Source organism: Stenella coeruleoalba (genome assembly GCF_951394435.1).
Source record: "Stenella coeruleoalba genome assembly, chromosome: 17".
Lineage (NCBI taxonomy): Eukaryota > Metazoa > Chordata > Mammalia > Artiodactyla > Delphinidae > Stenella > Stenella coeruleoalba.
The window spans coordinates 29,890,201-29,906,092 of NC_137163.1; the positions used below are offsets into that span (position 1 = coordinate 29,890,201).

At 39.6% G+C, this 15,892-nt stretch overlaps 2 protein-coding genes across 3 annotated transcripts in view; one reads left to right on the forward strand and one right to left on the reverse strand.

The window, feature by feature from the left end:
• Positions 1–254: 254 nt before the first annotated feature.
• Positions 255–15,892, reverse strand: part of OXR1 (oxidation resistance 1) — a 380,712-nt gene continuing 365,074 nt past the window's right edge. The window contains exons 17-18 of one of the 2 annotated variants that reach the window (XR_013824711.1): positions 3,555–3,645; positions 255–301 (exon numbers count right to left, since the gene is read on the reverse strand). The gene's annotated coding sequence lies outside the window, so the exon portion shown is untranslated. Of the gene's footprint in view, positions 302–3,417; positions 3,646–15,892 lie in introns of those variants that run through there. The other variant, XR_013824712.1, reaches the window with a different exon arrangement.
• ABRA (actin binding Rho activating protein) lies at positions 878–9,603 on the forward strand. Its single transcript, XM_079902324.1, has 2 exons — positions 878–1,569; positions 8,951–9,603. The coding sequence occupies exons 1-2, from the start codon at positions 893–895 to the stop codon at positions 9,468–9,470; spliced, it is 1,197 nt and encodes a 398-aa protein (XP_079758450.1). The 5' UTR covers positions 878–892; the 3' UTR covers positions 9,471–9,603.

Sequence of the window (15,892 nt, forward strand, 5' to 3'; positions counted from 1 at the left end):
ATAGCATTCACTTATTTTGTCTTTAAATAGTCTGCTTTAACAAAACATTTGAAAAGATTTGTTGTAATAATCTCTGAAGTTCAGTGTGTGTGTAGGTCTCAATTTAAAGATTTTTTAAAAAAATAATTGGACCAAAATTTTGACTATCATCTTGTGTATTAATAGGATTTGTCTATAAAATAATTCAAACGTGGGACTAAAACACCAGGCCCTTGTCTCCCCCCCTTATCTGGGCCTCAATTTTCTCATCTGGTAAATGGAGGTTGGATGAGGTGACTTCTAAAGTCTGTATTGAATAGAGCTGAAGACAAAAAGAAAACGGCTACTTAGGACCCTTGATGAGTAGAGAGAAAAGAGGCACATGCCCTACATCAGACATCTGGGTGTGAGTCTCAGATATTATTCGCTATAGGAAGTTACGTGTCACTGTATTCAGCTATAAAATGGGGACTAAGAGCTATACTGAAAGCTGTTGAGGTTTCAATGGAAACAAGCCTATGATGTTCCCAGCACAACTTGTGCATGTATTTTATGCTCCTATAAATGGTAGGACCATATTTTAAGGTCAGGAAAAACCTAAGGCTGAGCACATGATCGGATCTAGTAATTTCCACTCTGGCACTTGGAGAAGAAAGGGCGTGATCCTATCACTGTCTTTTACCAACAGAGATGTCCCTCTGCTCTGATGAAACTGGAGCTGTCAGGGTTTAAAAAAAGCACACCATCACAGGGAAGGCACTGCATCTTGGCAAGAAGTGCTTAACATAGTTTCCACCGTGACCAAATTCTCTTCCCACCCCACGTCCCACTTCTATTTAAATCCCAGGCCCTCCACCGGCCCCCACTCATTTTAGCCAGTGCCCAGGCTAGCAGCAGAGAAGAGGAAGGTAGCATGGCTCCAGGGGAAAAGGAAAGGGAGGAGGGGCCAGCCAAGAGTGCCCTCCGGAAGGTACGCACAGCCACCCTGGTTATCAGCTTGGCCCGAGGTTGGCAGCAGTGGGCCAATGAGAACAGCATCAGGCAGGCCCAGGAGCCCACAGGCTGGATGCCAGGAGGGACCCAGAACCCACCCCAAGCTTCTGGACCAGTGATCCATCCCACCACCCACCGGAAAGCTCAGACGGCCCCAAAGTCTTCCTCCCCAAAGCCAGAGGAACACGGAGATGGACCAAGCTCAGAGGAAGCCACCAAGGTGTCTCAGATCAGAAGGAAAGAGGTGACCAAAACAGTGGTCAGCAAGGTTTACGAGAGAGGAGGAGATGTGGGCCACCTCAGCCACAGATACGAGAAGGATGGGGACACGCCTGAAGCTGGGCAGCCAGAGAGCGAAATGGACAGAATCCTCTGCAGCCATGGCTCCCCGACGCGGAGGAGAAAATGTGCCAGCCTGGTATCTGAGCTCATCGAAGGCTGGAAAGAGATGGGACAGGAGGAACGGGAAGGGCCCAAGTGCAGGAGCAGCAGCGTAGACACAGAGGACAGCGGCTACGGAGGGGAGACGGAGGGGAGGCTGGAGCTGGATGGAGAGCGGGTGGCCACTGCCAGAATCAAACGTCCCTTGCCCTTCCAGTAAGTGAATGCATCTCCCAACTCCTTATCCCGCTCCTGAGCCCCAGGCAGCTGCGGGAATCCCAGAGAGCAGGGAAGGACCACCAAAGTCAGAGTGAGAATCTCACAGCTCGGGCAGGCAGCGAGGTCTGGGGAAAGGCACGCCCCTGGGCTAGGAGGGCAGGACCAAGCTCAGCTATGGACCTTTGGGCCAAGGGCCTGCACTATTTGGTTTCTCCTTTCTCTTTTTGAACACTCCAGGTTTAGCCACAACAAATCTGAAGCCACCGGAGAGGGGTATCTGCTTTGGGAAAAATTTTTAAGTCAATTCTATAATGAGTAACAAATTGGCTTATTTTTCTGCAGAGACAAGTATTTACTGGTAGACTGAGTGGAGAAACCTTTCCCTTGTCCAAAATCAGTCTACAATATTTTCAAGAGACACATCTACCCAAATAGTGCCCCTGGAACACGGATTTCTGTGAGCCTGTATACAGGTGGGAAGCTGCTGTCTGACGTCAAAGCAGGCTCTGAAGTCAGACAGACCCAAGTTCAGATTCCAGCTCTGCCCTGACTATAGTTAACAATACTGTATTATGCACTTGAAAGTTGCTAAGAGAATCTCTCTTAAATGTTCTCACCACACAAAAAAACGGCTTATTCTTCTAAACCCATTTCCTCCTTTGTAAAACAATGGCAACAGTAAGCTTTTGGAATAAATTCTGTGGTATTGGGAGGAGAGGAGAATTTAGCACAGTGCCTGCACATAAGCTCACTATATGAAGGTTATTACTCCTCATATAGATTTTATTATTTAGCAATTTTTCAAACCTTCAGAAAATTTTGTTCTGCTTATAAACAAAGATAGAAATGCTATAAAAGCTAGGTAATTAAAATATCACAATCCGAAAACAACTAAATGCACACACGCACACACACACCACACACACACAGACTCAAACTGATACTTCAGTCTGACAAGAAACGCATGTTTTGTTTCAAGACAGTAGCTGCCTCCACATAACAGAAAGTCAGGATTTCTCATTCAACAACCACAGGATGTCAGAATATAGGAAAAGTCTCAGATGTGCCGAATAATTATAAACCGACTCCTGGGAACGGTTAGATGTGTAGGTGTGTTTTTCAACTTTTATGATATAATCAGAAAGTAAAGAACAAAACTAGTTACCTTATTTGACGAAAAGCTGTCAGTTTGTGACTTTAAAGATGTTTTGAAAGAATTAGCACTATTATATTGAAAGCTTTCAAGCAAAATGAAATGGCAAGCGTAGGTAATCATAATTCCGCGTGCATCTAGTGTGTGCTGTGGGTATCTTACGTGCTTTGTCCTTAGAACTCTCACAATGAGGTAGGTAATATCCCGTTTTAGGGATGAGAGCACTGAAGCTCAGAGGGAAATTTCACTCAGCAAGTTAGTGACCTGAGATGAGTATGCCTGTCTCTAAAGGTAATGCTTTGGAACCAGACATGACGCTACTTCTCAGGCAGCACCTTGAGGATGCACTCAGAGATCTAGATTTGTGCTCTATTTACATTCACATAGGAATTCATAATCAGAAATCACTATTCTACCAGACCATATGGAACCATATTCTAAGTTTTGTCCTTGTGAATTTGGGGGGGGGGGGCGTGTGCTACAAAACAAAACAATAGAACCGAATAAACCCAACGGAATAAAGACTAAAGGTGGCACAATGACGATCTTACTGTCAGCATGTTTTGAATTGGCCAGAGGTAGGGAGGTGACAGTTAGGACCAATCTCCAACGCATGTACTCTTCTTTGGCACTCGTCTAAGTATTTATTCATTTAATCCTCAAAACATTCTCATGGGGTAGGCACAGTCATTATCCTCATTGGATAGATGGGAACATAAGACAAAGAAGTATTAGGGAATTTGTATAAGATTGTACAGCCCATGGGGTTTGAACCCAGGCACTCTGGATCCAGAGCCCACCCTCTTGACCACTACTCAAACTGTCTCACCTGGAAGTGAGAACTTCCATACCGGACCCTTCTGTTGGTTCCTCCAAACAGACATGTACATGGACACCTTCTTAGTGTGATAGAGAGATACCTTTGAATGAGAGACAGATTTGAATCATGGTCACTCTGGCAAATCCTAAGTTTCTTTGTACTCATCTAAAAAAAATAGATGTGATAATCCATAGAGTTATTTTGGTATTAATTATGTAAAGCAATGGACCCAGGAAAGCTACTTAATAAGTTGTACTCATTATAATGCAAGGGGCCAGCCCTGGTGATCCCAACACTATGAGATGCTAGGAGATTGGCTCTCAGGGTTTGGGGAGGAGAATGGGAATGAAATCCCTTCCTTCCTTCTTTGGTTCCTTTCCCTTAGTCTTAGAATACGTAGGGTACCAGAATGTTGTACACAGCAACAGCAGCTCTGAATGTCAGCAGTAATCCTAGCTATGCTCAGGAAGCTTCAGCAGAAGCCCAATGGGACTTTTTACCTGATGGGACTCTCACACACTGCTTGAGAAATGAATGTGGCATTATTGAGGAGGCCTATGGGAAAGGGGGTTTTGTTCATTTATTTTTAATTCTAAGCACCATTCTTTCCCCATATCCACTAAGAGGGAGAAAATTATGTGTCACGAATATTTAAGTAGAAAAAAAGTTTTCTTGGTGGTTAAGATGTTCTATGGATAACAGAGACAAGTCAGGTTTGGTAGAAAGTAGAAATATTCTTCACCAGTAGAGTTTTACTACCTGGGGCTTTACCATGAAAATGACTTCTATTTTATGCTTTATTTTTTAAATATTCAGTCTTTTGATTGTACAGCTATGTGACTTGTTTGGTCCAGCTCCTTTAGACAAAGGAAATTTTATCTCCCATACAGTAATGATGCAATATTGAAAGGACAATCACTCATCCATTCTCTCCTCCAAGTTCTGTTTAGCAAAAATACTAATGGTTGAGCGTTTTATAGAAAAGGGAACTGAGCGAGGAGATGTATACAAGTCATAGAGCTAGTAAGTGATGACACTGGGAAGGCTGATGCCGGGGCTTGCATTCTTAACCACTGTGTTAGACTGATTCTCTGAGGACAGAGTGGACTCAAGAAATCAAATGGAGATCAAAGCATTAGCTTAATTAGTGGAATCCCAATAACTCCCAAACTGTAGTGTTTTGGTACAACTATATTGAAGATATTTGCTAGAAATGAAGGGGAAAGTATGGCTTTCTAATATTTGCCCTCAATTCTCGAGCTTGGAACCCTTTCCATGGACTAGGAGGACAGTTGCCAATCTGCAAGGAGAAGCACAGGCTTGGCTCCCAAACCTGGCTGATAACAGAAAGGAGAGCACAGTTTTGAATTCAGTCACCCTGCTTCTGAAAAGTGTGACCCTGTAGATATCAATCTCCCATTAACCAAATTGGCTATACTTCCTGTGGTGAAGGGCAAGCAAACCAGTGGACAGAGGAGCAGATTCTCCCCAGAACTACCCTGAGAAGTTGGAAAGGGTGGCAGAAGTTCTTCAGTTTACTGACAGAGAAGTGTTCTAGCCTAAGGTATGGATGTGGTGCTAGTCTTTGAATATCGCTTTGCTTCTGTAAATGTGTAAGAGATTGTCTTTCTAAAGCTCAATCTAAACTATTATTCACATTTTTACTTGAAATTTAGAAAAACAGGATAAGCTGATATATTAAGTCTTACACTCATTGATCAGGAGGATACTCAAGGTATAAGACTTTCTAATCCTGATTTAAACCTGAAACTTCCATACTTTTTAAAAACTGGAAATACTAAGACAATATAGAACGTTTATAAGATAGTGAAAATTAAATACTCATTAAGATATATTTTCTTCTAGTACTTCTTTAAAACAACCTTGTCTATTTTCTAATTCTTGCTAATAGGATCAATTCTTTCGCTTTCCTTTTCTCTTATTACTGGAAATTACAGTTTGACCATAAAACAAATGGAAATTAAGATTTAGTAGGTGCTTTTTTAGATGTTTCTCTTCTTCAAAGAGTTATTACCTCACCAACCCCAACCCTTATCCCAAATGACACAGAATGTCAACACTCAGGGAATTTAAGTTCCTAACTAAAATTAGAAGAAAAAATACTACATCAATGAATGAGAGACCCATATAACATACAGTTTAAACAAATTACCTCTGGATGATAATTTGAGTATTTTTCTGCTTCTTGTAAATTTTAAAATCAATACAGTTGATGCAAAACAACATGGGTTTGAACTGTGTGGGTCCACTTATAAGCAGATTTTTCAAATAAATGCTTGCAACACTATTACACAATCCATGGTTGGTTGACTCTATGGAGGTGGAACCATGGATACAGTATAAGTGTAGAGTTATACTCGGATTTTCAAGTGCTTGAAAGATCAGAACCCCTCCCCCACCATTGTTCCCTTGAACAACAAGATGAGGATCCTGTAGTACTGTAGTATTTACTATAAAAAAAAAAAATCCATGTATAAGTGGACCCGCGCAGTTCAAGCCTGTGTTGTTCAAGCGTCAACTATAATACCAGCATGAAAGAGAATTTTGAAAAAGAAAAAAAAAATCAACTGTCACCTAGATACCAACATAATTATTTTCAATTGTGCACATGCTCTTGATTTCTTCAGCCTGGTGTGTACACATTTTACATGGTTAGAATTGTACCATATATACTCAAATTTGGTTCACTCTGATGATTTTCATGAATGTCTTTTAGTGGTTATTCGTCATTCTTTTTTCATTATTGAATATTCAATGAGTACCTAAAAGACTGTCTGGCACACAGCAGTTGTCATAAGTACTTTACTAGAGGATGGAAGGAATGTCAAAGTGCCCAGAAGCTCCTTAAAGGGAGGATGTATTATGTTTTATACTATAGGACAGAACCACAGGTGGTGCTCAGGAGACAAAAAGTATGAGTTAATAAATCGTGCTATTCTTTTCACTTTCTTCTGAGATGTTTCAAGTCGCTCCTCCAGCAAGATGTTCCAGCCTTGGGCTTGTTTTTGAAGACTATGTCTGCCATGGATTGCCATCATTCCAAGGGCACTAGGTGTTTCCTCTCCTTTGGTCATGAGATCAAGCAGCCCATAATCTGAGCAGCTGAACAGGGACAGTCTATGGAGATGCAGATGAAGACGAGGACCAGCAGGGTTGAGGGAAATGCATTCCACTTCAGGGCAGTGTAGCTCCTAGCACTTTTCCATACATGTATCATTTTTTTAAGTTGTGATAATTGTGTAAACAGTTTTTGTATGCTGCTTTTTCCCAATTAACTTTGTCATATACTTTTGTCCATGTCATTACAAAGAAGAGCAGTGTTATATTCAGCAATGTACTCCTAGTTTGAATTCTACTGCAACAGTGAAACAATGCAGCAAGTGTAGGACACAAACCACGGGAATTAGTGAAAGGTCGCCATCTAGTGGATGGCCTTCCTCTTCGAAGAAAACAATGCTCAGGCAAGTATGCTTGCCTCTCTACCCAGGGTTAGCCTCCTGCATCTGAATGACCAGACTGCAGGAAGTGAGTCTGGATAGCGAGGAAGACTCACATCTGACCCGTTCCTGGGTTTTGAACAGCAAATTGTGAGAGTTCAGATAGCAGGGGCCGCTGAGTTCGGGCATGCCATTGCCATAAGCAAATCCAACCCTGCTCTCCATCTGCCACTTCCAACGCTGCCACACATGAGGCCACTCGGAGCTGGGGAGAAGGATGGGTGAGGCACCTGTACAGATGACGAATACAAATTTCTGACTTTTAGGGAGTCCAAGAGTTCATGCTTTACTCATGAAGGCAAAGAGACCTCGAAAAAAGGTCTAGGAGATTGGAGATACAGAAATGACAGGAAAGTCTGTTAAAGACAAATTTTGCCATTTTAAAATTAGATCTGCACCCTCATGACATTATTGGTCTACACTTTCCAATGCTGGTTTTTGTTTTGTTTTAATAAGAAATGCATTCCAAACTGCAAGGGCAGACACACACATTTGAGACAGAGCTCATCCACATATTAGACACTGTCCTGGCAGGCTGAGTGGCATCATCACACAGAGGGAAGAGCACTGACGCTGCCTAAGACAGTCTGGGTTTGAATCCTGCCTCTTCCGCTGGGTTAGGGCAGCATTTCACAGAAGTTATACACAGGCTCTGGAGCCGGATTAACTTTGGTACAAGTCACAGACCCATCACTTAACAGCTTTGTGACTTTAAGCAAAGTTACGTAACCCCTCTGGCCTCAGTTTCCTCATCTGGGAAGTGAGATTAACAGTACCTATCTCATGAAATGGTTGTGGAAATATTAGTAGAAAGTGTTTAGAAGAATGCCAGCACACTGTGTTCAATAAATGTTACTACTGCTAGCTGGTGTTTCCTATATATACAGCTTGATTTTTCAAAATTTGTGGTACATCATAGATACTAGTATAGATATGCTTCATTAAAGATCCATGTATAGGGACTTCCCTGGCGGTCCAGTGCTTAAGACTCCGCACTTCCACTGCAGGGGGCACGGGTTCCATCCCAAGTCGGGGAAAGAAGATCCGCATGCTGTGCAGGGGGCCAAAAAAAAAAAAAAATCCATATATAAAAATCGATACATGAGTAAATATTACAGAGTATGTGTGCCGATACAAGGCTTATTTTGGGCAAATAACTGTTTCTTGATGTCCTGTGTAAAGTGTATTCCCTTAATACACTCATTCAAGTCCAGTTCTAAATGTTACTAATATGCAACTTTAAGATACACATATTTGGGGCTTCCCTGGTGGTGCAGTGGTTGAGAATCTGCCTGCTAATGCAGGGGACACGGGTTCGAGCCCTGGTCTGGGAAGATCCCACATGCCGCGGAGCAACTAGGCCCGTGAACCACAACTACTGAGCCTGCGCGTCTGGAGCCTGTGCTCCGCACCGCGACAGTGAGAGGCCCGCGCACCGCGATGAAGAGTGGCCCCTGCTTGCCACAACTAGAGAAAGCCCTCGCACAGAAACAAAGACCCAACACAGCAAAAATAAATAAATTAATAAACTCTTACCCCAACATCTTCTTTAAAAAAAAAAAAGATACACATATTTGCATTACATTTGTGTAAGGAAGCTTTTTTCTTGAAATTGTTTAATATGATTATTTTACAGAGCTTAAAACATTACTGTTATTTAGAGAGAAAATAATCTAGAAGGAGATACCTCAAACTAAGAACAATGGTGGCCTTGTATATGATTTTTCTTCTTTTATCTCTTACTTTTTTGAATTGTTCATATTTCTTTCATAATGAAACAATTATAGTTACATTAAGATGCATATGTACAAGAAGTACAGACAGAAAGCAACACTTGGGTGTTAAAATATCAATATTTTGATTCTTCATCCTCTCTCTCTCTTTTAGGGCAAATAGAGTCACAGAGAAACTCAACTGCAAAGCCCAGCAAAAATACAGCCAAGTGGGCAACCTGACAGAAAGATGGCAACACTGGGCTGATGAACACAGACAATCTCAGCAGCTCAATCCTTTCAGTGAAGAGTTTGATTATGAGTTGGCCATGTCCACCTGCCTGCACAAAGGAGATGAAGGCTACGGCCGTCCCAAGGAAGGAACCAAAACTGCCGAAAGGGCCAAGAGAGCCGAGGAGCACATCTACAGAGAAATCATGGACATGTGCTTCATCATCCGAACGATGGCTCACCACAGACGGGACGGCAAGATCCAGGTTACTTTTGGAGATCTCTTTGACAGATACGTTCGTATTTCAGATAAAGTTGTGGGCATTCTCCTGCGTGCCAGGAAGCATGGACTGGTTGACTTCGAAGGAGAGATGTTATGGCAAGGCCGGGATGACCATGTTGTGATTACTCTACTGAGTGAACCTTCAACTGCACAAGCCAAACTTGACCCACTTTTGTCTTAATGCTAAATGTGAATGTAGTGAAAAGTAAAATGCAAACTGCTCTGTAATAAGTTGGTAAATATTAAACAATTTTTACATGATTGACTTTTTTGGCACTCTATTTAAGCACACACAAAGCATTTCAGAAAGGACATCGAGGACTATTCGTATATAATAGTATAAATATTTGAAATTCCATTTACCCTTCTAGGCAAAAATGTTTGGCTATTCTTTGCACAACTACTATAAATCTTTAAATAAACAATTATATCTAAGAAAAATGCTGACTTCAGGGAAATATCAGCAAAACATATTACAATGTGTCATTGTTCAGGAAAAAAAAATTCCAGCAAGTTTGGCAAAACTAAATTTAAAATTTTCTAGGAAGCTTGACTTTGTACCATTATTTTTATCCCTTAAAAAACAAGCACACAAAATAAGCACACAAATAAAAAGTTGTATTCAAATAAGATGCTGGAATTTCTCTGTGGACTTTGAATTTAATAGGTTTCCAACAGAAATTAGCCACCCTTCTCTTATGTGATTTGCACAAATCACATAAAAAGACATTGCTGGTGGTCTTAGAGCCAGCAGAGAAGGCGATTTTGTTCACTTTCTCTATGAAAGCAGAGCAAAGGTAAGACATTTAGATTTACCTGCCATTGCAGGACTTCTTGGGGAAGTTTTATTTTTTCTCAAAACCTTAGTGAGTCATGCTGTTTGAAGTAGAAATACAGAAAATGCTACAATGAATTGGAATGTTGAGTGTAGAAGAATCTGATAGAATCATGGGTAGATCAGAAACAGACTTGAGACATTTTAATTTACTTCATGCTGTAACAAATTTTTTGAAATATCTGAAAGTCCTAAAGCAGCAATATTAGTCCTGCCAAAGTGAAAAAAGTATAGCTTAATGATGACAAATTTATTTGGCACTAATCTGTTACTTGTCAATTGTTCTCAATTAGATTTAATGTGTCTTGTATAATTTTAAAAACAAACTGAATAAAAATTGTGAGATTACAATTCTTACAGAATTCAATGGAAGTTACTAAATGATATTATAGCACTTCGGTGTTAGATACAGAAATTAATGTCAAAGCATAATACCTCAAAGTAAGACACTCATAATTGTTAGGCATTAGGTTTAATATAAAGTATGGATTAAACTACTGTAAGAGTTATCCTTGTTTTCATGTATGATTCTCTTTCAAACTGAAAGTTCCAAAAATCTTCTTAAAGAAGGTTTATACATTTTTGTTTCCATAACAGATTTGTTAAATTACAAATTAATGACTAATATTTCTAAGTAGGATTTCATATAAGATGTATACTTTTATCACAACAGTGAAACCTATGTCAAACTTAAAAACATGGCACAAGAATAAAAGATACTTTCTTGTACTTTATGTTCTTGTTTTTATATTACTGTTTTGAAGTTATATTCCACAATGCCACTTTCTGGTGTTTGAAATACAAAATTATAGAGTGCAACTCGGGTTACTTCTAGAATCGGTGGAATATTTAGACAGAGAGCGCATATCCCACTCTGGACAGTAACAGTTTATGCAAGCATCGATGCAGATCATTCAAAGTTCAGTGTGTCTGAATGTGAGGATGGAATTTAAAAGTCTTCTTCTCAGAGAGCTTACATTAACACTCTTCTGAATAAGGTGTGACTCTAACATCAGAAAGTTTTCTTAGAGGAAAATGCCTGCTATATGACAGATTTTTATCTTAAAAAAACTCCATGACAGGAAAAATCCATGGTTGAAAACCTTAAGGCTTTTAGACTAAAAAAGATGAGTAGAACTCAGGTGGCAAACATGTTAATGAAAGTCCTCATATTTTCAGTCACCAAATAACACATGAAATAATTATATATAAAGTAAATATACTATCAATAGCACTTTACTTTTGGCAATTCTAAATTCCTAGTAATGGATAAGTGTACAGTTGGTTTCCAAATCTTCAGGATTTTTCAAAACTTTCAATCAGATGTTTAAAGAGCTTGGGGTTACTGAAAGGTACATTTTTGTTTTTTTAACCTTTTCTGTATGGACCTCCAAATGTTTGATGCCTTTTAATTTCTTTAACTTGAAGTTTTATGACTTCCTGATTCCCAAGTTCACCTTCTTATCACTTTGCCCACTTACATCAACAGGAGGGAAGTCGGCACTCGGACTTTGTTTCTCGCCAACACTGTGTTGGAAAATGAGGCTGCAACTATATTTTTACTTCTGCTTTTACTTTCCCTTCCCCAACTCAAGTTCCTTTTTTTTTTAAATGAATTTTTATTTTTAATATATATATTTTTAAATAAATTTATTTATTTACTTTTGGCTGCGTTGGGTCTTCGTTGCTGTACGCGGGCTTTCTCTAGCTGTGGCGAGCAGGGGCTACTCTTTGTTGTGGTGCGTGGGCTTCTCATTGCGGTGGCTTCTCTTGTTGAGGAGCACAGGCTCTAGGTGCACGGGCTTCAGTAGTTGTGGCACGCGGGCTCAGCAGTTGTGGCTTGTGGGCTCTAGAGCGCAGGCTCAGTAGTTGTGGTGCACGGCCTTAGTTGCTCCGCGGCATGTGGGATCTTCCCAGACCAGGGCTCGAACCCGTGTCCCCTGCATTGGCAGGCAGATTCTTAACCACTGCTCCACCAGTGAAGCCCCCCACCCTTTTTTTAATACTACCAACAGATATATTAGGTACTGTTTCTCACACGATGTGGCAATAATTCTGTGTAAAGTAGAATTTCGTTTCAGTGGGAACTCATGCTAGAGAAAGTATCGCTGTACTTTATTGTCACTATTTTCAGGGATTACAGAAGCAGCGAACCATCTGGCTCATGTTAAAGTGGCCTCTTAATGCAGATGCCTCCTAGAATATACATTTTCATTCCCAGTACCGAGGATGTTTCTTGATACACAGTAAGAACACAATGTCTGCAGAAGTATTTAATTTATAAATGCACCGTAGGACCTAACTTCTTGGCCTAGAGGTTTTCAGAGTGCTGTGGTTCAATATCATCCCAGCAAGGATTATCTCATGGCATTGTGTGTCCAGATTTGGGGGGCACCCCTGTATCTAACAAAATCACATTGCATTTACTTTTTTTTTTTTTTTTTGCGGTATGCGGGCCTCTCACTGCTGTGGCCTCTCCCATTGTGGAGCACAGGCTCCAGACGCGCAGGCTCAGCGGCCATGGCTCACGGGCCTAGCCGCTCCGCGGCATGTGGGATCTTCCTGGACCGGGGCACGAACCCGTGTCCCCTGCATCGGCAGGCGGACTCTCAACCACTGCGCCACCAGGGAAGCCCTGCATTTACTTTTTGACCAATAAATTCCAATCCCCAAATTTCCTTTTAAGATACAACTCAAACAATATGAAAATACATATGCATAACATAGTGTACTATTTTTAATTGTAAAATAATGCAATAACCTAATACATATAGGAAAATGGCTGAAAAAAGCATGGTACATACACATGGATGCAGCTCTGAAAAAAGTAAGGAAAAGGTTGCAGGGGAGATTAAGATGGCAGAGAGTAGGAGAATGCTGAGCTCACCTCACCCCAGGAACACATCAACAGTACAACTTCACGTGGAGCAATTCTCACTGAAAACAAACCGGAGACTGGCAGAAAGGCTATTCTACAACAAAGGCTCTAAAGAAAGATTCACACAGAACCAGGTAGGAAGGGAGGAGAAGCTGTCAGATCAGGGCTTGCGCCCTGAGCAGGGAACACAAAGAGGAGGGGGATAGATCACAAGCTCGGGGATCCTGCCTGGGGAGTGAGGGGCTCGAGACACATATTGGGCACCCCTAGACCTGGAGTCCGACACTGGGAAGATGAGCCCCTTTAGCTGGTTTGAAAACCAGTGCGCCTTACCAGAGGGCTGGCTGTAAGAACCAAGACTCTGCTAGTGAAGAGTGCCCACGTGCTTGATTACTTCCAGGAACAAGCCAGAGGAAGCAGCAAATTAGACTCAGTAAAACAGGTGAATGGGTGAATGTATGGAGGGAGCAGGGCTATGGTCAGGAGAGGAGAAAGAAAGCAAGTAGTTCTTTTTTAAACACTCTAGTACATATATTTTGGTAAACAAATATACACAATTACTGCTGGGTACATAGCAAGGAATGAAATTTGCCGGCCAAATTTAGCTTTAGTAGAATACCGCCAAAAAATGTTTTCCAAAGTTATTCCACTTCACATTCCTTTTTAAAATAGGGCTTATTGGCTGTTTTAATACTTTTAGGAATTGCCAAAGTCTTCTGCCTTTTCCATCTTTTGTCTGAGTCGTAGTCATTTGTATATTGTGCATATGAGACCTTCAGTAGATCTGTGTATTACAAGAACCTTCTACTCTGTTGGCTGCCTTTTCATTTTTAATGATGTCTTTTGATGAAAAGCTCTTAACATTTTAATGTAGTATAATCTACCATTTTTTCCTTTATAGTTAGTGCTTTTCTGTCCAATGTATGTGTATCCTAAAGTCATGATGATATTCTCCTATATTTTTCAACTAAAAGCATTATTTTTTTACCTTTAACATTTAGATCTACCATCTGTAATTAATTTTTGTATGTGGTATGAGATAGGTCAAGATTTTTTGTTCCATACAGACATCCAATTAATCCAGCATCATTTATTGATAAGACCATTCTCTCCACTAAGCAGCAGCAGCATCTTTTTAAAAAATCAGTCTGTTTCTAGACTCTTGACTTTAATCCATTCTTTTGTATATCCTTTGACCAATACCACATTGTTTTAAACACCTTTTTAATAGATCCTGATTATCTAGTATTTAAGACCACAGCCTCATTCTTCACTGTTGCCTCAGCTGTTCTTTGCCTTTACATTTCCATATAAATTATTGACCAGCTTAATTTCCACAAATAAACCTGGCTGAGATTTTCCCTGCCAATACAGATTGATTTTAGAGAACTGACATCTTTCAATTTTGTCTTCGTGTCATGAGCATGGTATATCCTTCCTACTTATGTCTATCTTTTTGTTACATATCCGATTTTTTCAATGGTATTGCAAAATGACAGTATTTTAAGCTTCATTTTCTAACTATTGGTTTAGAAAGAATAAAAAGAAGGGTTTTTACTCTTTTTTTTAATATTGAACTTGTCTTTAGTGACCTTGGTAAATCAAATGATTTCAATAGTTTGATCTTTTTGGAATTTTCTATGTCCACGATTGTGTCCTATACAAATGACATTTAAAGTCTTTTCTTCCCAGTCCTTATGCCTTTTATCTTGCTTTATTGAACTGGTTGGAACTTCCAGGATAATGTTGAATAGAAGTGGTGAAAGCAGTTATTATTGTTACGTTTCCTACTTCTGGGAGGAAACTTTCAATAATTCACCATTAAAGATGATGCTTCCTGTACATTTTTCAAGGATATTTTTTTATCAGGTTGAGGAAGATCCCTTCTTTTCTAATTTGCTAAGTTTTTATCATAAACAGGCACTGAAATTGATCAAATGCTTCTTTTGCTTCTGTAGAGATGATCATGGATTTTTCTTCTTTAAATGTGGAAAACAATACCAATTTAAAAATAACTACTGTTTGCTTTCCTGGAATAAACTCAATTTGGTTGTAATATATTATTCTTTCATACGTTGCTAAATTTGATTTGTGAATATTTTATATAGGATTTTGTATCTATGCTCATACCATGCTGTTCTGTAATTTTTTTGGTAAGGATTGTAAAGTTTTGGTATCAAGGTGGTGCTAGCCTCAATAACGTAAGTTCTCCCTTTTCTCAGTACCCTGGAAGAGTTCATGTAAGACTGATACTTTATTTTTCCTTAAATACTTAAAAGGATTACCCAGTGGAAGCATACAGACCTGAGTTTTTTGTGGGAAGGATTTTTTTTTTAATTAAGAGATTCAGTTTCTTTAATACAAAAATTTTATTTCTTCTTGGATCATTTTTTAATAAATTCTGTTTTCCAAAACATTTTTCTGTTTCATTTACATTGTCAAGTTTATTGATGCAAAGTTCTTCACAATATCTTATCTCTTTAAGGTTCAATGGTTCCAGTGATGTCTCCGTTTAAATTCTTAACAGTGATTTATCTTTTTCTTAATCTTGCTGGAGGTTTACAATTTTATTTTTCTCAGATTTTCTGTTCTGTATGCTTGTTTTAAATTTTATTGATTTTTGCTCACATCTTTATTTCGTTTTTCCTTCTATTTTCATTAGGTTAAATTTGTTACTGTTCTTCTAGCTGCTTGAGATGGAAGCTTACAGCCTTTTCTTCTGCCTGTCACTTAATATTACTATACCCCCAAAACCTATCTCAAGAATTCTCTTTTCACTCAGTCTATAATCTCCAAGGGCATCTCATCCACAGGTTATGGCTTCAACATCTACCTATATGTTGTTGATTTAAAATTTTTTTTATCTATCAGAACAGAATATTAATTTCCC